Genomic DNA, 22,643 nt, shown 5'->3' on the forward strand with positions numbered 1-22,643 from the left:
GCTTTACCCCGGGGTGACATGTTGATAACCGTGTAGATCTCTCTAGGACAGGGTGACTCAATATTATTCGGGTCTCTTTTTTTTTTACTCACAGAATTGAAAATACTTAAATTAGACGTCATGCAAGACTACAAATCCCTGCATGCTTCTCCACATCTCTAGCTGACATCTTTGCTAACAGGTATTGTGTCAATTTAAGACGTGCACAAGACAGTTCACAGAATTGTACATTTTTTTTAATTAAAGAAATGTAGCTAATTATATTCATTAATCCATTTAGCTAGCCTTAGATAATTAATCCAGAGATTGTTACTTTTGCCTCGATACGTCAGTCATCATGGTATTTGTAGTTCTTTATGATAGCCACATTAGCAGCTAATTAGCATTTCGTTTTGGTGGGGGGGTGGGAGTACAGGCAAACATATTAAGTCACCTTGTCCGGTCGAGATTTGAGAGGTTATCAAAACATCAGCCTACACGGAACACAGCCCATGTTTTAAGTGTTCCTAAAAAATAAAATAAAAACTGGGAAAAATGGATGATGGGGAAAACGATTAGTGGTCAAACAGGGAAATGGCACCATGTTTTATAGGCATTATGAGTCATACTGTGGTACATTTTATAAAGGGAATAGTGGCATTTTGGGAGGGAGCTTAAGACTAATTTTTCAGGTGTTTGCCCTCTTCAAGAGGGCAATCAACAGAGATGACTGGTCAACAGTTTCCTAGAACAAATCTGGCATGCAGGAATGTGAAATTTACATTAAAAAAATGATAATCAAGTGTCCAAGTGGAACTGTGTGTATGATTTATAATTTGGGGGGTGCTTATATTTTGTTCTCTTACACACAAATGTGTAATGGAAATATATATATATATATTTTGTTTGTTGCATATCTGACTCCCACTGAGGCGACTGCAGGGATTCGAGTCACGGCCAGGGTCGCCATTGTACAGTGCCCCTGGAAATATGTACATTAGCTGGAGGAATCATCCATATTTTTTAATGACTGCTGAAATTCTTTTTAAGGCATAGTAAAGGGATGGGAGTTTTCCCTTGACCAAATGACAAGGATAAACTGTCTGTGTCCCAAATGGGCACTTATATACCCTATATAGTGCACTACTTTTGACCAGAGACCTATTAGGTCCTGGTCAAAAAGGGCGAACCACATAGGGAATAGGGTGCCATTTGCTCTATTGTCTGTTTCCCTGTCAGGCCCTTTGGTCAGGAACAACTCCTAGGCATTGGTTTGAAAAATATATATAATTAAGATACATTTTGAAATGGGATTTTTTTTGTCTTCTGGCCTAGATTGTGTAAATGTGTATAACTGAGACAAAGGTGTTTGAAAATCCCAAGCCACGCCTTAGTGCTTGGCTTTGTCAAATAAATTATGCTATCTAGGCTATAATTGTTTACAATGCTACATGTTTATAAAGTGTTTTTTTTTCATATGTCATAACTGACCAGTCCTGATGTATTCTCTGGTCCTCTCATTTCGCTCTCTTTCAATGTATTTATTTACAAAACAAATATTTTTTTTTCTTTTTTTTTGCTTATGATAACCCATATTATACTGTGACTTGACATTACCGACGGTATGAATGAGTGACTGATACACTTCAACTGAACATGACACACAAACATGAACACGGAAACAAAACAAAAACAAATGCATTAACAAATATTAGAAATGTATAAAAAAAATAAACTTGTCCAGTGGAAACTGTACAAAACAAATCCCCGAGAAATAAAATGTTGCAACCCTTTTTCTCCTGTTTTTCCATTTTTTTTTAACAAGTTTTGAATGACTAAAAGATACGAAAACGTAAACGTACTTTTGCTGCGGCATGTGTAAGATGTAGAATCCTTGAATGAACGTTTTTGTAGTTCTGAGTTGAGGGTTTGAACTACATTTTCCACAAGATTGTCAGTTACGTACTTCCGTGGTTCATTGCGTATTTCCTGTATCGGTTGGCAGCAGGCAACGCCGGAGTGTGTTTATTGAGTTGGATCAAGAAGGTAATCAAGTCATTTTTATGTTCTAATAAAGTACCTAAATATTTTTCCAAGTATGTATAATGACTGTTTCGATATGTTGAAGTGTCGTCTTTTTTTGGGGTGTTCCATAGCGTAGAGCTAAGATAGCATTTAGCTTTCTAAGTTAGCTTGCTAACTAACGTTTATCTCAACGTTGCGAATGTCTGTTTAAAGTAAAACCTAGTGATGTATTTGGTTGCTAAGAGAAGAGGTCTTGTTTCACTTGCTAGACAAAGATTATTAAGTAGACTGTCCAATATGTCAACTATTCGTGTAGTTAGCTACACTTTGGCCGAGTTGCAATTTCACTTCGTTAGCATACCACATTTATTTTTTCGTTGCTTTGCTTGCTTGCTGTTGTTCGCCATTTCAGATGCATGTAATATTGCTTATGTAAAATGTTTCAACACATTTTCTGGTAAGGTGCACGGTCTTGATTTCCAACTAAACTCCACTCCTTGGTGAATGACTGAGTTCACCAATACAGTTGAGTTTAGTCCGCTAACTAATGGGTTTAGACGACACTAACACATCCCCGTTGACGTTTGGCAGTTGAATTTCTTGCTTTTCTCAAGCACGGGTACGTGTTATGATCGTTAGCCAACACTTAACGTATTCGGTTCTGTAACTCACGCCACAGTGCGACTTTTCCCCTATACAAACACAGTACTCGAACAATTTGGATATCTGTTTCGGGCGTTTCATCATGAAGAAACAGGACACACAAGAGTCGTCCACGCAGGGCAGTGATGCAGCACCTGGCACGGGAGAGATGGAGGCAAGCAAGGTTACAGAGACCAGTAGCCCAAAAGAGCAAGAGCAGGACATGCCTTCACAAGCTGATGGTGCTGAAAGCGCAGGTAACGTTAGCGCTGTGTGTCACACCATCACATCAGTGACAACCAAATGGCCACGTTCATGTGCTAGTCTAGTCAGAACAAGGTAACTCTGGGATTTTTTTGACCTGCTAACTGGTTGAACGCGGCGTGTGTATAACTACAACCAGTAGGCAAGTCTGCAATGTCAGAGTTTCAACTAGCATGTTGAACGCGGCATAATGGCACTAGTCAAATGCAGTCATTTTACAGTGGACTTCTTGAGACTGAGCTGGCTCTTTTTTTCTCTCTAGCGTTGAATAGATATCACTGCTCCTATCCACAAAGTCAAGTCTGGTACTATTCAAATAATGAGCATACCTCCTCCAGCTCTCAACTCAGCTGGGAACCTTCAACAACACTCATGACACTGAATTTCTACGTCCACATAGGCAGGACCGTTACGACCGCAGGGTATCACAACTATGGCAACAACATAGCTAGCTATACATTGTGACATTGATATGTGAAGGCTTCCATACAGCCAGTACACCCTAGCTAGTGTAAAGCACATTTTTCAACAAACTTTTACATGGAAATTACTACTGAGGTGAAAGAAATGGTAAGGCGATGCCGTACCGGGGAAAAACGCGAGCCTATCGCAAAAATGAAAACGTCATTACTGTCTGTGAGTCGCGTGAATTGATTTGAAAACGTGGAAATACGTTCCCTAATGCGAAGTGGATTCGACGATAACAGTTCCATTTCGCCACAGCGTAGATGTGTGTTTGAGACGCGTGCGGACAGCAGTGGACTCGTCAATTCTGTGGGGCCTATTTGACAGTCACTGAATGTCATTCATTGTAACAGTGTCTTTTTCCATTCATCAATGGAGTGCAGTTCTATGGATACAGGATGAATGTGTGCAGTGCAGTTCTATGGATACAGGATGAATGTGTGCAGTGCAGTTCTATGGATACAGGATGAATGTGTGCAGTGCAGTTCTATGGATACAGGATGAATGTGTGCAGTGCAGTTCTATGGATACAGGATGAATGTGTGCAGGTAGCCAGGCTGAAAAATGTCTAGCTAGTTGTGTTTCATGGCACAATAAAATAACATATTTGAAAAGTTAAATGACACATCTTTACTATTAGACCAACTGAGTTCCTTTTTTTAAAATGATTAGGGATTATATATGGAATTATATGATTAGGGATTATATATGGAATTATATGATTAGGGATTGTATATGGAATTAAATGATTAGGGATTATATATGGAATTATATGATTAGGGATTATATATGGAATTATATGATTAGGGATTATATATGGAATTATATGATTAGGGATTGTATATGGAATTAAATGATTAGGGATTATATATGGAATTAAATGATTAGGGATTATATATGGAATTATATGATTAGGGATTGTATATGGAATTAAATGATTAGGGATTATATATGGAATTAAATGATTAGGGATTATATATGGAATTATATGATTAGGGATTATATATGGAATTATATGATTAGGCCCATAAGTGTGTGTAGCTTGCAGTGTAGCTTTGTGGGTTCTTTCTTTGCTTGTTTGTTTGCTTTGTTATTATAATTCATTGTTATGTCCCCCTTGTTGTTCTTACATACTTCAAAGTCCAATAAGTAATTGTTATAGCTGATTTTTTTTTTTTTTACATCTTTCTCTCCGTCCCCTGTCTAGTGGCTGTCGTTTCCAACACAGCAGAGTCTGCAGCCGTCCCACCTGTAGCAGACCCTGTACCAGTCTCCACTGTAGCAGACCCTGTACCAGTCTCCACTGTAGCAGACTCTGTACCAGTCTCCACTGTAGCAGACCCTGTACCAGTCTCCACTGTAGCAGACCCTGTACCAGTCTCCACTGTAGCAGACCCTGTACCAGTCTCCACTGTAGCAGACCCTGTACCAGTCTCCACTGTAGCAGACCCTGTACCAGTCTCCACTGTAACAGACCCTGTACCCCTCCCGGTCTCCACTATAGAGGAGGGGGTGTCGTCTCAATGTGACATGGCTGAGGAGCTGAGCCGCCAGCTGGAGGACATCCTCAACACCTACTGCTTGGAGGACAACGGGGAGGACGGAGTTAACCTGCCCAACGGCCAATCATACTGCCCCATGCTCAACGGCCTGGCCAATGAGGAGTTGGATGCCAAGCCGGAGGAGGTCAAAGTGAACGCCGGCGGAGTGGAGAAAGTGAAGATTCAAGAGAAGAAGAAGGTGAAGGGGCTGGGTAAGGACTGGTTCTGTTACTCTGGCTGAAATCAATCCCTGGGGGCGTATTCCTGGATGCTTGTCGTTGATCTGAAATGATTGGCTGAGTGTAGGTCAGTCGCCTCCAATCCTGGAGACCGATATGGTCTTCCGGACCAGGATTGGTCACTAATATCTAGCTGTCATCCATCAGATTATTTTAGTCTTACATGTGGTGGCTAGGGGTTTAGGGCTGGATAGCTTCCCCTTGTGTGTTGTTGGGTCCCTGTTGTGATGAGGTGGTGTTGCGCTGAATATGTCCCCCCCCTCTGTTGTGCTGAATGTGTTCCCTCTCCTGTGTGTTGCAGGTAAAGAGATCACCCTTCTGATGCAGACCCTGAATACTCTGAGTACTCCAGAGGATAAACTGACAGGCCTCTGTAAGAAGTATGCTGAACTGGTAACTAGTGACTCTCATAAATGCTTTGACTCGGGTGTGGTTCAAAGGCTGTTTGATTTAGTTAATATCTTTTCATTTCGGCATGCTAGCCAACCTCTTATTTCTAGCCTCCATCTGTGTATTAGACAGTAGTAGTTTGTCTCCTTGTGTTGGAGAATGGTCAGGGTAGCTCAACACAGGGTGACCTACAGGGGAATGGTCAGGGGTGACCTACAGGGGAATGGTCAGGGGTGACCTACAGGGGAATGGTCAGGGGTGACCTACAGGGGAATGGTCAGGGGTGACCTACAGGGGAATGGTCAGGGGTGACCTACAGGGGAATGGTCAGGGGTGACCTACAGGGGAATGGTCAGGGGTGACCTACAGGGGAATGGTCAGGGGTGACCTACAGGGGAATGGTCAGGGGTGACCTACAGGGGAATGGTCAGGGGTGACCTACAGGGGAATGGTCAGGGGTGACCTACAGGGGAATGGTCAGGGGTGACCTACAGGGGAATGGTCAGGGGTGACCTACAGGGGAATGGTCAGGGGTGACCTACAGGGGAATGGTCGGGGCAACTGGCTGATGGAGCAACACTGAGGGGAAACCGCAGCGGTTAGAATGGGCTAGAGGGGGAACCGCTGTACAGTGTCTTTACTGGCCAAGGACATGGGCGACACACCCAGCTTCCCTTGGCAGCCTGACTTATTTCCCCCCTAGACTTCCAATCAGTAGACTTATTGGAGCCATTTTATCAATAGCTTTTCATTTAGGTGTAACTGAACAGCTGTAATAGGATTTTCATGCATTAAACTATTTTCTGTGTGTCTGTCTGTGTGTGTGTGTGTGTTGTGCATTCATCCCCCTGTGTGTGTGCGTGCGTGTGTGCGTGTCCCTGTGTGTGTTGTGCATTCATCCCCCTGTGTGTGTGTGCGTGTGTGCGTGTCCCTGTGTGTGTTGTGCATTCATCCCCCTGTGTGTGTGCGTGTCCCTGTGTGTGTTGTGCATTCATCCCCCTGTGTGTGTGCGTGTCCCTGTGTATGTTGTGCATTCATCCCCCTGTGTGTGTGTGTTTAGCTGGAGGAGCGGCGGAACAACCAGAAGCTAATGCGGGTCCTGCAGAAGAAACAGTCTCAGCTGGTGCAGGAGACGGACCACCTGAGGAACGAACACAGCAAGACCATCCTGGCACGCAGCAAACTGGAGTCACTCTGTCGGGAGCTGCAGAGACACAACCGCACACTCAAGGTAAAGGATGGTGAAGCCGGTACTTCCTCTCTAGGTAAAGGATGGTGAAGCAGGTACTTCCCCTCTAAAGGATGGTGAAGCCGGTACTTCCCCTCTAAAGGATGGTGAAGCCGGTACTTCCCCTCTAAAGGATGGTGAAGCCGGTACTTCCCCTCTAAAGGATGGTGAAGCCGGTACTTCCTCTCTCGGTAAAGGATGGTGAAGCCGGTACTTCCTCTCTCGGTAAAGGATGGTGAAGCAGGTACTTCCTCTCTCTGTAAAGGATGGTGAAGCAGGTACTTCCTCTCTCGGTAAAGGATGGTGAAGCAGGTACTTCCTCTCTAGGTAGAGGATGGTGAAGCCGGTACTTCCTCTCTAGGTAAAGGATGGTGAAGCAGGTACTTCCTCTCTAAAGGATGGTGAAGCAGGTACTTCCTCTCTAGGTAAAGGATGGTGAAGCCGGTACCTCCTCTCTAGGTAAAGGATGGTGAAGCCGGTACCTCCTCTCTAGGTAAAGGATGGTGAAGCAGGTACTTCCTCTCTAGGTAAAGGATGGTGAAGCCGGTACCTCCTCTCTCGGTAAAGGATGGTGAAGCAGGTACTTCCTCTCTAGGTAAAGGATGGTGAAGCCGGTACTTCCCCTCTAAAGGATGGTGAAGCCGGTACTTCCTCTCTAGGTAAAGGATGGTGAAGCCAGTACTTCCTCTCTAGGTAAAGGATGGTGAAGCCAGTACTTCCTCTCTAGGTAAAGGATGGTGAAGCCGGTACTTCCTCGCAAGGTAAAGGATGGTGAAGCCGGTACTTCCTCTCTAGGTAAAGGATGTTGAAGCCAGTACTTCCTCTCTAGGTAAATGATGGTGAAGCAGGTACTTCCTCTCTAAAGGATGGTGAAGCCGGTACTTCCTCTCTAGGTAAAGGATGGTGAAGCAGGTACTTCCCCTCTAAAGGATGGTGAAACCGGTACTTCCCCTCTAAAGGATGGTGAAGCCGGTACTTCCTCTCTAGGTAAAGGATGGTGAAGCCAGTACTTCCTCTCTAGGTAAAGGATGGTGAAGCAGGTACTTCCCCTCTAAAGGATGGTGAAACCGGTACTTCCTCTCAAGGTAATGGATGGTGAAACCGGTACTTCCTCTCTAGGTAAAGGATGGTGAAACCGGTACTTCCTCTCTAGGTAAAGGATGGTGAAGCGGTTACTCACACTTGTACCTTTGTCACACTACTGGGTTAGGTTAGGGCGGGCTGGGTTAGGGTGGGCTAGCTGGGTTAGGTTAGGGCTGGGTGGGTTAGGTTAGGGCTGGGCTGGGTTAGGGCAAGCTGGGTTAGGTTAGGGCTAGCTGGGTTAGATAATTATCGCCATTCTACACTGTACAATGTAATGGAATAAACATACAATCTGTGCTAATTCCACAACGTATATTTATTTTATATGTTCTGTACTTTGGGGCGGCAGGTAGCCTAGTGGTTAGTGTGTAGAGGAGGTAGGGTAGCCTAGTGGTTAGAGTGTAGAGGAGGTAGGGTAGCCTAGTGGTTAGTGTGTAGAGGAGGTAGGGTAGCCTAGTGGTTAGAGTGTAGAGGAGGTAGGGTAGCCTAGTGGTTAGAGTGTAGAGGAGGTAGGGTAGCCTAGTGGTTAGAGTGTAGAGGAGGTAGGGTAGCCTAGTGGTTAGAGTGTAGAGGAGGTAGGGTAGCCTAGTGGTTAGTGTGTAGAGGAGGTAGGGTAGCCTAGTGGTTAGAGTGTAGAGGAGGTAGGGTAGCCTAGTGGTTAGAGTGTAGAGGAGGTAGGGTAGCCTAGTGGTTAGAGTGTAGAGGAGGCAGGGTAGCCTAGTGGTTAGAGGCAGGGTAGCCTAGTGGTTAGTGTAGAGGAGGTAGGGTAGCCTAGTGGTTAGAGTGTAGAGGAGGTAGGGTACCCTAGTGGTTAGAGTGTAGAGGCGGTAGGTAGCCTAGTGGTTAGAGTGTAGAGGAGGTAGGGTAGCCTAGTGGTTAGAGTGTAGAGGAGGTAGGGTAGCCTAGCGGTTAGAGTGTAGAGGCGGCAGGGTAGCCTAGTGGTTAGAGTGTAGAGGAGGTAGGGTAGCCTAGTGGTTAGAGTGTAGAGGAGGCAGGGTAGCCTAGTGGTTAGAGTGTAGAGGAGGTAGGGTAGCCTAGTGGTTAGAGTGTAGGGGCGGCAGGGTAGCCTAGTGGTTAGAGTGTAGAGGCGGCAGGGTAGCCTAGTGGTTAGAGTGTAGAGGCGGCAGGGTAGCCTAGTGGTTAGAGTGTAGAGGCGGCAGGGTAGCCTAGTGGTTAGAGTCAGGGTAGCCTAGTGGTTAGAGGCAGGGTAGCCTAGTGGTTAGAGGCAGGGTAGCCTAGTGGTTAGAGGCAGGGTAGCCTAGTGGTTAGAGGCAGGGTAGCCTAGTGGTTAGAGGCAGGGTAGCCTAGTGGTTAGAGGCAGGGTAGCCTAGTGGTTAGAGCGTTGGACTAGTAACCGGAAGGTTGCAAGTTCAAACCACCAAGCTGAACAGGCAGTTAACCCACTAGGCCGTCATTGAAAATAAGAATGTGTTCTTAACTGACTTGCCTGGTTAAATAAAGGTTAAAAAAAAACAACCTATCAGTATGAATCTTTTGTTGTTTTGTAAATGCCTTTTTCAGAGGACTGAACTGAACCAATGTGCCGCGTGCGTCTGGTCCTCTTAAAAAGCTGGACCCGGTTGGCAGGTCTGGGTCGGGCCCTTAATGCGAATCAGTTGTCTCAGACTCATGAAGTTGAACAGCTTTCTGGACTAAAATGGAGCCGTACGTTTTACACGAACTTTGACCTGCTCTTGCAGGACGACGGGATGCAGCGTGCACGTGTGGAGGAGGAGAAGAGGAAGGAAGTGACGGCACACTTCCAGGTGAGCCACTAGCGTCATGTAAAGAAGGGGATGAATGTCAAATCTTTTCCTTGATGGGTTGATTTATGGGCCGCCGTCTTCTCCGATGAGGTGAGAAATCTAGGAAATACTTTGTGGACGTTCACCCAAAGATACAACACCGGTTGGTGTCTATTGTGATGTAACGTCCTCTAGCCTGTGTGTGTGTGTGTGTGTGTGTTTGCGTGTGTGTGTGTTTGCGTGTGTGTGTGTTTGCGTGTGTGTGTGTTTGCGTGTGTGTGTGTTTGCGTGTGTTTGCGTGTGTGTGTGTGTGTGTTTGCATGTGTTTGCGTGTGTGTGTGTTTGCGTGTGTGTGTGTTTGCCTGTGTGTGTGTGTTTGCGCGTGTGTGTGTTTGCGTGTGTGTTTGCGCGTGTGTGTGTGTGTTTGCGCGTGTGTGTTTGCGCGTGTGTGTGTTTGCGTGTGGCGTGTGTGTGCGTGTGGTGTGAGGTGGCGTGTGTTTGCGTGTGGCGTGCGTGTGGTGTGTGTGTGCGTGTGGCGTGCGTGTGGTGTGAGTTTGCGTGTGGCGTGTGTTTGCGTATGTTTGCGTGTGTTTACGTGTGGCGTGCGTGTGGTGTGAGTTTGCTTGTGGTGTGTGTGTGCGTGTGTTCACAGGTGACTCTGTATGACATCCAGGCCCAGATGGAGCAGCATGACGAGAGGAATGCCAGTCTTAGGCTGGAGAACTCTGAGCTGGCAGAGAAGCTCAAGAAACTCATCCAACAGTACGAACTACGAGAGGAGGTGCGTGGTTACGAGTGGGGAGAGCGGCGTGCGTGGTTACGGGTGGGGAGAGAGGCGTGCGTGGTTACGGGTGGGGAGAGCGGCGTGCATGGTTACGGGTGGGGAGAGCGGAGTGCGTGGTTACGGGTGGGGAGAGCGGCGTGCGCGGTTACGGGTGGGGAGAGCGGCGTGCGTGGTTACGGGTGGGGAGAGCGGCGTGCGTGGTTACGGGTGGGGAGAGCGGCGTGCGTGGTTACGGGTGGGGAGAGCGGCGTGCGTGGTTACGTGTGGGGAGAGCGGCGTGCGTGGTTAAGGTTGGGGAGAGCGGCGTGCGCGGTTACGGGTGGGGAGAGCGGCGTGCGCGGTTACGGGTGGGGAGAGCGGGGTGCGTGCGTGGTTACGGGTGGGGAGAGCGGGGTGCGTGCGTGGTTACGGGTGGGGAGAGCGGCGTGCGTGCGTGTGTGGTTACGGGTGGGGAGAACGGCGTTGCACAGTTACGGGTGGGGAGAACGGCGTGCGTGCGCGGTTACGAGTGGGGAGAACGGCGTGTGTGTTTCTAGGAGGAGCTAGGACAAGTCCATTGACTTACACAACTAAAGCACACAACTGCAGTAAATGTCTGACAATGTTCTGGTCATGTGACTGTTAACCCCCTGTCCTCTCTCAGCACATTGACAAGGTGTTCAAGCATAAGGAACTGCAGCAACAGTTGGTGGATGCTAAGCTACACCAGGCTCAGGGTTTGCTCATAGAGTCAGAGGACCGCCATCACAGAGAGAAGGACTTTGTGAGTAACAGTAAAATAATATGGTTGTTTGGTGAACACTCTAGTCAACACATTCAACTCGATGAGAATATATATATATATTTTTTTTTAAAACATTTTACAGGAAGAAATGACTTGATGCATCTCGTTTTCAAGAGTGTCCAAATGAAGACAAGCTATCGTTAGTCACAATAATCATATGGGAGCTAGAGGTCGACCGATTGTGATTTTTCAAGGCCGATACCGATTAATCAGCAGATTTTTTATTATTTTTTTTAATTTAGATATATATTTGTGTGTGTGTGTGTGTGTGTGTGTGTGTGTAATAATGACAATTACAACAATATTGAATCAACACTTTTATTTTAACTAAATATAATACATAAAATCAATTTAGTCTCAAGTATATAATGAAACATGTTCAATTTGGTTTAAATTAATGCAAAAACACAGTGTTGGAGAAGAAAGTAAAAGTGCAAATGTGCCATGTAAAAAAGCTAACGTTTCAGTTCCTTGCTCAGAACATGAGAACATATGAAAGCTGGTGGTTCCTTTTAACACGAGTCTTCAATATTCCCAGTTAAGAAGTTTTAGGTTGTAGTTATTATAGGAATTATAGGACTATTTCTCTCTATACCATTTGTATTTAATATACCTTTGACTATTGGATGTTCTTATAGGCACTATAGTATTGCCAGCCTAATCTTGGCAGTTGATAGGCTTGAAGTCATAAACAGCGCTGTGGTTCAAGCATTGCTAAGAGCTGCTGGAAAACGCAGTAAAGTGCTGTTTGAATGAATGCTTACGAGCCTGCTGCCGCCGACCACCGCTCAGTCAGACTGCTCTATCAAATCATAGACTTAATTATAATATAAAAATACACAAATACGAGCCTTTGGTCATTAATATGGTCAAATTTCGAAAGACAAAACGTTTATTATTTTGGAACCGAAAGTCAAAATATTGCTGTTACATTGCACAACCTTCAATGTCATAATTATGTATAATTCTGGAAAATTAATTACGGTCTTTGTTATTGTACAGGCACTGCGTTGATTTAAAAATAAATCTTTGCTTTGCTGCTGTAAAGGCTTTAACCCTTTTTGTCCGTTAGACTCTCTGGTATTCATTTACTGTTTACACTGTTCCCAATAGTCAAGATGTTGTATTTATAATAACCACCTTCCTTTTTCCTTTATCTCCTAGTCGTTGTTATGATTTTGTACTTGTTGTATAGGCTTCCTGTATCAATAAGTCGTTTATTTATTTGTTCGTGTCATCGCACAGCGTAGGAGTCATTCATGATTTAGAAATGCAATCGAGCATTTTAGTTTTTGCAATAAATAACAAAGCGACCGTTGAATAATTAGCTTAAATAATAAATAGGCCTGAATTGCATTCATTAATTAATGTGACTTTTAAAAAAAAAAATGTTTAAGTTACAACCGACTCGCTAGTTCGCTTCTTATTTATTTAGTGTTTACATTGTTCCAAATGGTCAAATGTTATTGTGCACCTGTTTGGCACACACTGCTGCCTCCTTCCCTTTTTCTTGATATCCAGTGTTTTCCACAACTAGTCACATTTATTCCACTTATCTGACATTCCCTTTACCTACTGAGCAACCAGTAAAATCAAATCAAATCAAATTTTATTTGTCACATACACATGGTTAGCAGATGTTAATGCGAGTGTAGCGAAATGCTTGTGCTTCTAGTTCCGACAATGCAGTAATAACAAGTAATCTAACTAACAATTCCAAAACTACTGTCTTGTACACAGTGTAAGGGGATAAAGAATATGTACATAAGGATATATGAATGAGTGATGGTACAGAGCAGCATAGGCAAGATACAGTATATGGTATCGAGTACAGTATATACATATGAGATGAGTATGTAAACAAAGTGGCATAGTTAAAGTGGCTAGTGATACATGTATTACATAAGGATACAGTCGATGATATAGAGTACAGTATATACGTATGCATATGAGATGAACAATGTAGGGTAAGTAACATTATATAAGGTAGCATTGTTTAAAGTGGCTAGTGATATATTTACATCATTTCCCATCAATTCCCATTATTAAAGTGGCTGGAGTTGAGTCAGTGTCAGTGTGTTGGCAGCAGCCACTCAATGTTAGTGGTGGCTGTTTAACAGTCTGATGGCCTTGAGATAGAAGCTGTTTTTCAGTCTCTCGGTCCCAGCTTTGATGCACCTGTACTGACCTCGCCTTCTGGATGATAGCGGGGTGAACAGGCAGTGGCTCGGGTGGTTGATGTCCTTGATGATCTTTATGGCCTTCCTGTGACATCGGGTGGTGTAGGTGTCCTGGAGGGCAGGTAGTTTGCCCCCGGTGATGCGTTGTGCAGACCTCACTACCCTCTGGAGAGCCTTACGGTTGAGGGCGGAGCAGTTGCCGTACCAGGCGGTGATACAGCCCGCCAGGATGCTCTCGATTGTGCATCTGTAGAAGTTTGTGAGTGCTTTTGGTGACAAGCCAAATTTCTTCAGCCTCCTGAGGTTGAAGAGGCGCTGCTGCGCCTTCTTCACAATGCTGTCTGTGTGAGTGGACCAATTCAGTTTGTCTGTGATGTGTATGCCGAGGAACTTAAAACTTGCTACCCTCTCCACTACTGTTCCATCGATGTGGATAGGGGGGTGTTCCCTCTGCTGTTTCCTGAAGTCCACAATCATCTCCTTAGTTTCGTTGACGTTGAGTGTGAGGTTATTTTCCTGACACCACACTCCGAGGGCCCTCACCTCCTCCCTGTAGGCCGTCTCGTCGTTGTTGGTAATCAAGCCTACCACTGTTGTGTCGTCCGCAAACTTGATGATTGAGTTGGAGGCGTGCGTGGCCACGCAGTCGTGGGTGAACAGGGAGTACAGGAGAGGGCTCAGAACGCACCTTTTAAACATTCCTGTTTCGAGTGTTAGTGTTCACAGTTTGTTATAACCAATTTATTGACGTGATTATGATATGCTATATAGGTCACATGCATGTGATGTATACATCTGTCGTGTAAAGAGAGCGAGGGTTGAGTCAAAAAATGTTCCTAAACAAATGAGGGATTTCGGTAACAGAACGTTTCAGTTTAGAAATGGCTCTAATTATGTTACAGCTCCAGTAACACTGGACAGCGAGATAAATACTGTTGATGTTCCGTGTCGGTCGCTGCAGCAGGGAGGAGAGACAGACAATGGGTGCTAATTGTTTTGGTTTTTAGACGGCACAGCAAGTCTGAGCCCGGCACAATCAAATCAATTGCGGTCGGACTCCCTCTAGTCATTTGTGTGTCTTGATTATTTAATCAAATCGTGTGCTTATAGCATCAGACAAGCTCAGTGCATATAGTTTATTTGATTAAAACTCAAGATAAATACACATTTTGAAAATTTCAACCAATCGATTGGTCAAAGGAAAAAGATGACTCTTGGTAGACCCAATATTTATTTATTTTTAGTCGTGGAAAGCCCTAGTCTCGTGTCTCTCCAGCTGCTGAAGGTAGAGGTACTTTCAGACGATGGGTTGGTCTCATGTTGTCTCCTGTCTCTCCAGCTGCTGAAGGAAGCGGCAGAGTCTCAGAGGATGTGTGAGCTCATGAAGCAGCAGGAGGTGCATCTCAAACAACAGGTAACAACCTCTCTAGAACTCTGTAGGACAGAGTGGATGCTCTACGATAAACATCTCACTGTTTCTGCTGAGCTGTAAAGGTAATATGTGAATGAACTCTCCTCCCTCTGTTTTCCCTATTTCCTCTCTGTTTCCCCTCTGTTTCCCCTCTGTTTCCCCTCTGTGTCCCCTCTGTGTCCCCTCTGTTTCCCCTCTGTTTCCCCTCTGTCCCTCTGTGTCCCTCTGTTTCCCTCTGTTTCCCTCTGTTTCTCTCTGTTCCCCTCTGTGTCCCCTCTGTGTCCCCTCTGTGTCCCCTCTGTGTCCCCTCTGTGTCCCCTCTGTTTCCCTCTGTTTCCCTCTGTTTCTCTCTGTTCCCCTCTGTGTCCCTTCTGTATCCTCTCTGTTTCCCCTCTGTGTCCCCTATGTGTCCCCTCTGTGTCCCCTCTGTGTCCCGTTTCTCCATCCAGCTGTCCTTATACACAGAGAAGTTTGAGGAGTTCCAGACGACTCTGTCCAAGAGCAACGAGGTGTTCACCACATTCAAACAGGAGATGGAGAAGGTGAGTCTGTGTGTGTGTTAAAATGGAGGCGCACCCATGTTTGAGTCCGCAGACCTGCCAACCTACACACAATTTGAGGTCAAAGTGCGCTGGTACGAAAAACAATCCAGTAAATAGGATTCAAGTTGGCACATGGTTGGTTTTTGACTCAACCGTCTGAAGTTGGAGCTGAGCCAATCAGAGGACTTGGGCGAAAGGGGGAAAAAGTCTCTCTCTCTCCGGTCCGCCCCCCCCCGTAACCATGGTACTGTTTTCTCCCTGGGTGACGGCTCTCCACTTTGTCTGTTGATACCACTGATGTGTAAGGGGAAAATGGAGAACAAACTGTTTGCCGAATACATTTCCCACTATGTATGTGTGTTAAGTTACGCACAATAACCCAAGGGTTTACCAAACTCGGTCCTCGGGATCCCAAGGGGTGCACGTTTTGGTTTTTGCCCTGTAAATAATCATCAAGTGTCAGTTGTGTATTGTTGGGGTTAAAAACAAAACGTGCACCCCTTGGGATCCCGAGGACCGAGTTCGGTAAACGTTGACGTAACCACTTTCCTAGTTAGCTCCTTCGCTAAGGCTTCATTACGACAAAAGGTAGTGAGCTACGGCGTTTAGTCTACTAAGCGAGAACCTTCTTGCCCGCACATCTCCGCGAAGACGGTAGTAGGCGAGTGCATTGACCAGCAAGGAAACGTGCGGTGCTTCGGTGCGCGTCGCTGCATGGATGGAAACGGACATGGCAGAGAGCTGTTCTGCTGAAATACAGACCTTCAGAAAGTGATGTTAAACTGTTGAAGATTAGCAGAGTTGTGTTAATGAATCAGTCCTCTGGAGGTCAACACAGTAGGCTGCTAACGATGTCATAATAATCAGGTCACCCATGACGATGAGGCACGTTGAATGAATGGTAGCCTAGTGGTCAGGGCCCGGGTGGATGAGGGCAGGGCCCGGGTGGATGAGGGCAGAAACAAGCTCGTATAACCCTAGTTCAGTTGTTTCACATTCCAAATATCCTTTACATACAGTAAGCTAGACTGCTACATTACGTCCAGTAATTGAATTATCCTGAATTTTATCGCAAAACAAAATGAAGAAGCCAGTTCACATTTTCACCCGACTATCTGCATAAAGACGCCTATTATTTCTAAGATGTTCCACTTCATGTTCGTCTCCAGCAGCACCCCAACATCAACTCACTGTATGTGAAAATGGTGTGTTTTTTTTAAGATACAGGAAGATAAGTGTTTACAGTGACATCATCAATCAATTAGTATGCAATGCCTCCTCATTGGTTAAAATCACACGATGCACACTGATGTCTTTGGGAACACTTGTCTTCCTCACTCTTCTTCACTTCAAAACATAGAAACGAGCTGTTTTCACATGTTGATATTCTGTTGGTGCTGGAGGTGATGAATATGAAGTTGGAAATTATGAAATTTCCCTTTTTAATTAGAATAATCATGACCCCTAAATTTAACCTAGAATAATCTGGACTTTTTATTGAGACCACCTCAATGTCATTTATGATCAAAACATAAGTGTTGGCTACATTGTTTGATATAATTTAAGATGCTAGGTTTCAGGAAATGGCAGGTTTAAACTTCTTTTTTTTTTTCGAGAGAGAGAGAATTCTTCCAAATTCCTGAGGGGGAGGTTGACTGACCCCTTCCGGACCTCCCCCCTACCCAACCGTAGGCCTACAGAGGCTTCATGCCCATAGGGGGGGACATGGCCACTCAGATTTGTCCTGTTAAAATACTACAAGCCACCTAGAAATTTTATGAAGTAGGCTTTAGCTATCACAGATGGGTTCCCAACCTTATAACTCAATACCCAGAAGCCATTTCATGCTATCAATCAAGTTAGAGCAGCTAGCTTATCTATTAAAAAAAAATATATATATATATAAAATAACATTTTTAAGAAGGTAACACTGTCATTGTAAAAAGTAATTTGTTCTTAACTGACTTGCCTAGTTAAATAAAAGTTAAATTAATAAAATACACCAACATGAAGTCTCTTAATAGGAGGTTGGGCCAACCACGAACCAGAACAACTTCACCTTGACATAGATTCTGCAAGTGTCTGGAGCTCTAGTGGAGGGATACAACACCATTTTGCCACGATAAATTCTCTCGTTTGGTGTTTTGTTGATGGTGGTGGAGAACGCCGTCTCAGGCGCCTCTCCAGAGTCTTCAGCAAGTGTTCAATTGGGTTGAGATCGGGTGCCCTGAGACGGCCATGCAATATGGCTTACCTCGTTTTCGTGCTCATCAAACCAGTGACTGCTCGTGCCACCCTCATTTACTCAAACGTTGTCATTTATTTTACCTGTAGTTTACCTGTATCTTAGCTGGCATGCCTGCTGTCAAGGTTGGTGGACTTCCAGCAATAACTAAATGTACTGAATAAAACTCACATTCCTTTCAGTCTTTTTACACAGATTTTAGCAGAGATGCAGAGCAACATAATTAGTGTCTTTTTTTATATATATTTTTTTTAAATAACCAATAGACGGCTCAAGATGTATGCTTCGATATGCAGAAAAATAGACATACTTTTAAAATTAAACTGATCATGACTCTGCATTGCAGAAAATAAGCTGTTTCAGGTGTTAAAAATAAATCAAAATAAATCTCAATTCCTAATCACCCCCCCAGCCATCCTCATGTACTTTGTGATTATACATTTCAGTGTATTTCTAGTTAGCTGCTGAGGGGCAGCCAATTACCAAGTACCCAGAAGTCTGTAGACTACTGAGGCAGTTTTCTTGCAACATAATTATTAGGCAATAATTTTAAAAAAATAATAAAAAGGTGCATACCAAATGATTTGTGCAGTGTGGGTGTTGCACGTGCGCCGTAGTGGGGCTGGGGGTGCCGCCGCCACGCTGAAGTGGTACTCGTAAAAAAACTATTCCCGGGTTGGCAGGTCTGTGTCTCTTTGTTGTGGTCATGTGACCCTGTGGTCATGTGACCCTGTGTGTGTGTGTCCGTAGATGACAAAGAAGATCAAGAAGCTGGAGAAGGAGACGACCATGTATCGTTCCAGGTGGGAGAGCAGCAACAAGGCCCTGCTGAACATGGCTGAGGAGGTAGGCTGGACTCGGGATTTAAATCAATGAACATGGCTGAGGAGGTAGGCTGGACTCAGGATTTAAATCACTGAACATGGCTGAGGAGGTAGGCTGGACTCGGGATTTAAATCACTGAACATGGCTGAGGAGGTAGGCTGGACTCGGGATTTAAATCAATGAACATGGCTGAGGTGTTAGGCTGGACTCAGGATTTTGAATCTCTGAATGGGACTTTTAGATTAGTGTGAGTGCATTTTTGTTCTGTTGTGAAAAGTGCAAGGTGTCTGTCTGACTGTGTGTGTGTTCCCTAGAAAACTCTGCAGGAGCGTGAGTTTGACAGCCTCCAGGGGAAGGTAGGGAGGCTGGAGAAGCTTTGTCGGGCATTGCAGAACGAACGCAACGAACTCAGCAAGAAGGTACAGGGCCTTAGCGCCGGCCCCGAGGACGACACCAGCCCAGGAGATGAATCCACCTCCCTCCCCCCCATAGACTCCCAGGAGCCCAGCCCAGACCCCGACACCACCACCCCTAGTTCCCCCACACCCTGCTGCCACTTCAGCCCAGAGTTGGACACTGAGAACCAGGCCTGTGCAGCCCCCCTCACTGCCCAGGAATGAAACCTCTCGCCTGGGCAACAACGCTCACACTCTCCTCTTCACCAACCAACTTCCAGCCTGCAAGCCAAGCCACTACTAACATAGGCGATAAGAGTGTGGGTCTGTGTAAATTCCCTCAAGAATAAGATGAAGTTGTCCCCTAACCACAGATCTAGAATCAGTTTCCATTTGATCCATCCTAACTAAAAACCCAATAGGGCGATGCAAGAGAACCTGATCCTGGATTTGTAGTCGGGTAGCAGCGTCTACTTGCTCTGGTTCCCGCCTGGAGAGTTGAAGGTGATGTCAGTCAGGGGAGATTGTGCCGCCTTGAAGGTTCTTATCCTGCGTTTTTTTTGTCCTTTCCTTTCAGAACTCCTGTACGCAATGTTCATGTAAATCACAAGCTAAGGAAAGCCTGCTCCCCAATTGGCATCCTATTCCCTATATAGTGCCCTATATTTCACCAGAACCATATGGGAATAGACTGTCACAATTGGCACCCTATTCCCTAAATAGTGCCCTATATTTCACCAGAACCATATGGGAATAGACTGTCACAATTGGCACCCTATTCCCTAAATAGTGCCCTATATTTCACCAGAACCATATGGGAATAGACTGTCACAATTGGCACCCTATTCCCTAAATAGTGCCCTATATTTCACCAGAACCATATGGGAATAGCCTGTGTCACAATTGGCACCCTATTCCCTAAATAGTGCCCTATATTTCACCAGAACCATATGGAAATAGACTGTGTCACAATTTGCACCCTATTCCCTAAATAGTGCCCTATATTTCACCAGAACCATATGGGAATAGGCTGTGTCACAATTTGCACCCTATTCCCAAAATAGTGTCCTATATTTCACCAGAACCCTAGATGATGTTGGACCACAAGAGTATTTAGTAGGTGTGTGCCTGTCTCCATCGGTCTTTCGTGTGTGTCCGTGATACAGTGAAGCAGCAGATGTCTGGCCACAGTTGGACTTCAACCCAGAGCATGTAGGGATCATCACCTTTTCAGTTCAAAGATCAGTGTGTATATCTCTAGGTTGGGGATGTCACTTTTTTTCATTCTGTTCTAGATATCATTGTTTATCCTAGAACCAGAGGTCCAGAGCGTTAATGGATAATGTACGTATTCTGTAGGAATCTTGCGCAATCGGTGGATCTACAGAAAGTACTCTAACCAAGGGGTGTGTAATGTCTCGGAACCAACAGGAAGCTAATAGGGCAAACCAGGGAAGGGACTAAACTGAACTTGTCCAATATGAAACGTGTTTTCCATTGCAAAATGTTTCACTACAGTGTGCACTACTGAATACACCCCAAGAATAGAGGGAATAGCCTTGTGTTTTGGTTTGTTTCTTTATATCATGTTACACAGCAGAGTTTGTAGACTGTTTTTTGATATGTTATTTTAACACCTGTGTATCTAATGGAGATTCACCACTATATATAGATATCAGTCCAAAAAAAAACGAATGGTTAACTAATTGAGATTGTTTTTTTTCGTCATCATTCCCACAATATGCATGTATCCATTCCACACGCTCATATTCCTTGTTTTCCCAATGTCATTCTACAACATTTGATCCGATGGAATGTTTTTTTCATGCTGCCTTTCCTTGCTATCATGAGCCATGTATATGTTTAAGATGTAAGATTCCATTAACCACTAAAACAGATATTGAAATGTACTGACCAAGGTTGGCTACCAATAATTAATGCCTGTGTGTGGGTGAGTGAGTGTACGTATCTTAGCAAGATTTGTTGAATCACAACTCGGATAGTTCGATTTGTTAATCAGGTGCAAGTAATAAAATATTTTAACTGATATATCTATGCAACCCCAGCCTCGCTATTTAGTTTTGTGGCAGTTTGATTTGACGAGAACTTAACTGAGAATGTGTTATCCCCTCCCGTCCTCGACACACTGTCCTGGGGTGTATTCACTAAGAACCAAACGTTAGGAAACCGGATGTAACCGGGAGGGAACTACCTGAATTCATCCAATAAGAAACGTGTTTTCGGTTGTAAAATGGTTTGCGAAGGTATACACTAATGAATACACACCCCCAGACGTAAACACTCAGTTGATCTTAACCACAGATCTAGGATCAGATTACTCTAGTCCTTTCCTAACCCTGACCATTGGGAAGGTGAAACAACTGACCCTGTATGAGTGGTTAGTGGCAATGTCTACCTTCTATATAAACCGTGTAGTGTTCGAGTTGACATGGTTATGACTGGTGCCAATCAGTGTGCCACCCATACTGTTTTAAAAAAGGAAGACATACTTTCTGTTCTGAACACTTGTTGAACTGGGAGTTTTTTTTATTTATTTTCACTATCAAGAGTTATGTCGGAGGAAGAATTAGGTACGGTTATTTCAATGAAAGTGTATGCATGCATAAATTGTCTTTCTGTCGTGTACACTTGCTGTGTCTTCCATGTTTCAGATTGTAGCATTGGTCCGGGTCGGGTTCCGGGGGCTGCAGTTTGAGGAATGCAATATTATTTATTTCATAATCACACAGTTTATCGTAATCACAAGACAACCCGTATTTATTTTGTCTCCTAAGACGGACTCACTGTATCTTGATCCTCACTGGTTTTAGAGATTCAACCATGTTGATCAATAACCAAATATTGTTTCTATTTTCCTATACTTTTGTCTTGTCCTGTCTACTTAATTACTTGCTTATTTAAAATATGTATCTGTTATGTGATTTTCGTAATGGGTATTTTATTTTTGACCCCCAGTCGAAAGCTGCAAATTAGCTCTAGGATTTTGATTTAGGGGTGAGAATTATTTAACATATTTGCTGCAATTACTGAGACATTTCACCATTGACTTTGAATAACTTTACACTTCACAACTTTTTCCAAAGACCTGTCCTGTGAATATTGTGAAGGTTTATCACATGCCATTATTAATTTATTCTAGTGACTTTTACTCAGCGCAAAATGCACCTTTTAGAACTTTCATGCGGTCACTGGTTTCACCGGAAGTGCCTTTTCCGCTTTCGCCCTGGTGCCTAGCAACACGAGTCCTCGTCTTTTCTCGTATGTGTTTGATAACCATGTATACTGAACAAAAAAATATAAACGGCAACAATTTCACAGATGTTTACTGAGCTATGCACACTAACAGGGATGTAAACACATTTGTGCACAACATTTTATAGAAATAACCTTATTTTGTGTGTGTGTGTATGGAATATTTCTGTAACCCCAGGTGACCTACCCCCTGTATAACCCCAGCTAATTCGTCCTGGGATATAAACATTGGGTTGTTATTTTACCTGAAATGCACAATGTCCTCACAGATAAAAGGGTCAACCTAGTTAGTTTCTAGTAATCTCTCCTCCTTCAGGCTTCTTCTTCTTCTTTGGACTTTATATGGCGGTTGGAAACCAACTGTAATGTGTGTTACCACCACCAACTGGACTGGAGTGTTGACCTCAGTTCATCTTTCAATCACCCACGTGCTCCTAAAAAAACCTATGAGGAGATGAGGCAACCTTTCTCAATAGCAAGGCTATGCTCACATAGTCAAGGATTTCCTTAAGTTTGGTTCAGTCTGTTCAGGTATTCTGGCACTGTTTTAGGGCAAAATAGTGTTCTAGTTTGCTGTGAAAACCCAGCAGGCCCTGGACCTCG

The 22,643-nt window shown here is 44.4% G+C and overlaps 1 protein-coding gene across 3 annotated transcripts; it reads left to right on the forward strand.

The window, feature by feature from the left end:
- The first annotated feature begins 1,876 nt into the window (after positions 1-1,876).
- Positions 1,877-20,827, forward strand: LOC110487859 (alpha-taxilin). 3 transcript variants are annotated; one of them, XM_036970850.1, is made up of 12 exons: positions 1,877-2,025; positions 2,711-2,903; positions 4,583-5,128; positions 5,457-5,548; positions 6,606-6,776; positions 9,557-9,622; positions 10,254-10,382; positions 11,029-11,148; positions 14,689-14,763; positions 15,210-15,302; positions 18,298-18,393; positions 18,687-20,827. In XM_036970850.1, exons 2-12 carry the CDS (start codon positions 2,750-2,752, stop codon positions 18,990-18,992), a joined length of 1,848 nt encoding a protein of 615 aa, XP_036826745.1. In that variant the 5' UTR covers positions 1,877-2,025; positions 2,711-2,749; the 3' UTR covers positions 18,993-20,827. The 3 variants fall into 3 exon arrangements, with proteins under 3 accessions (XP_036826745.1, XP_036826746.1, XP_036826747.1); XM_036970851.1 differs by having other exon boundaries at positions 10,275-10,382; XM_036970852.1 differs by lacking the exon at positions 2,711-2,903 and having other exon boundaries at positions 1,944-2,025.
- Positions 20,828-22,643: the final 1,816 nt, after the last annotated feature.

This window comes from Oncorhynchus mykiss, chromosome 32 (assembly GCF_013265735.2).
Source record: "Oncorhynchus mykiss isolate Arlee chromosome 32, USDA_OmykA_1.1, whole genome shotgun sequence".
NCBI lineage: Eukaryota > Metazoa > Chordata > Actinopteri > Salmoniformes > Salmonidae > Oncorhynchus > Oncorhynchus mykiss.

What these genes read in the sequence shown, in the direction of transcription:
- LOC110487859 (XM_036970850.1), top strand. Translation starts at nt 2,750, where the DNA reads ATGAAGAAACAGGACACACAAGAGTCGTCCACGCAGGGCAGTGATGCA. An exon ending in AGTACGAACTACGAGAGGAG is followed by an intron (nt 10,383 to 11,028) that starts GTGCGTGGTTAC and finishes GTCCTCTCTCAG; the next exon opens with CACATTGACAAGGTGTTCAA. An exon ending in AGGTGCATCTCAAACAACAG is followed by an intron (nt 14,764 to 15,209) that starts GTAACAACCTCT and finishes TTCTCCATCCAG; the next exon opens with CTGTCCTTATACACAGAGAA.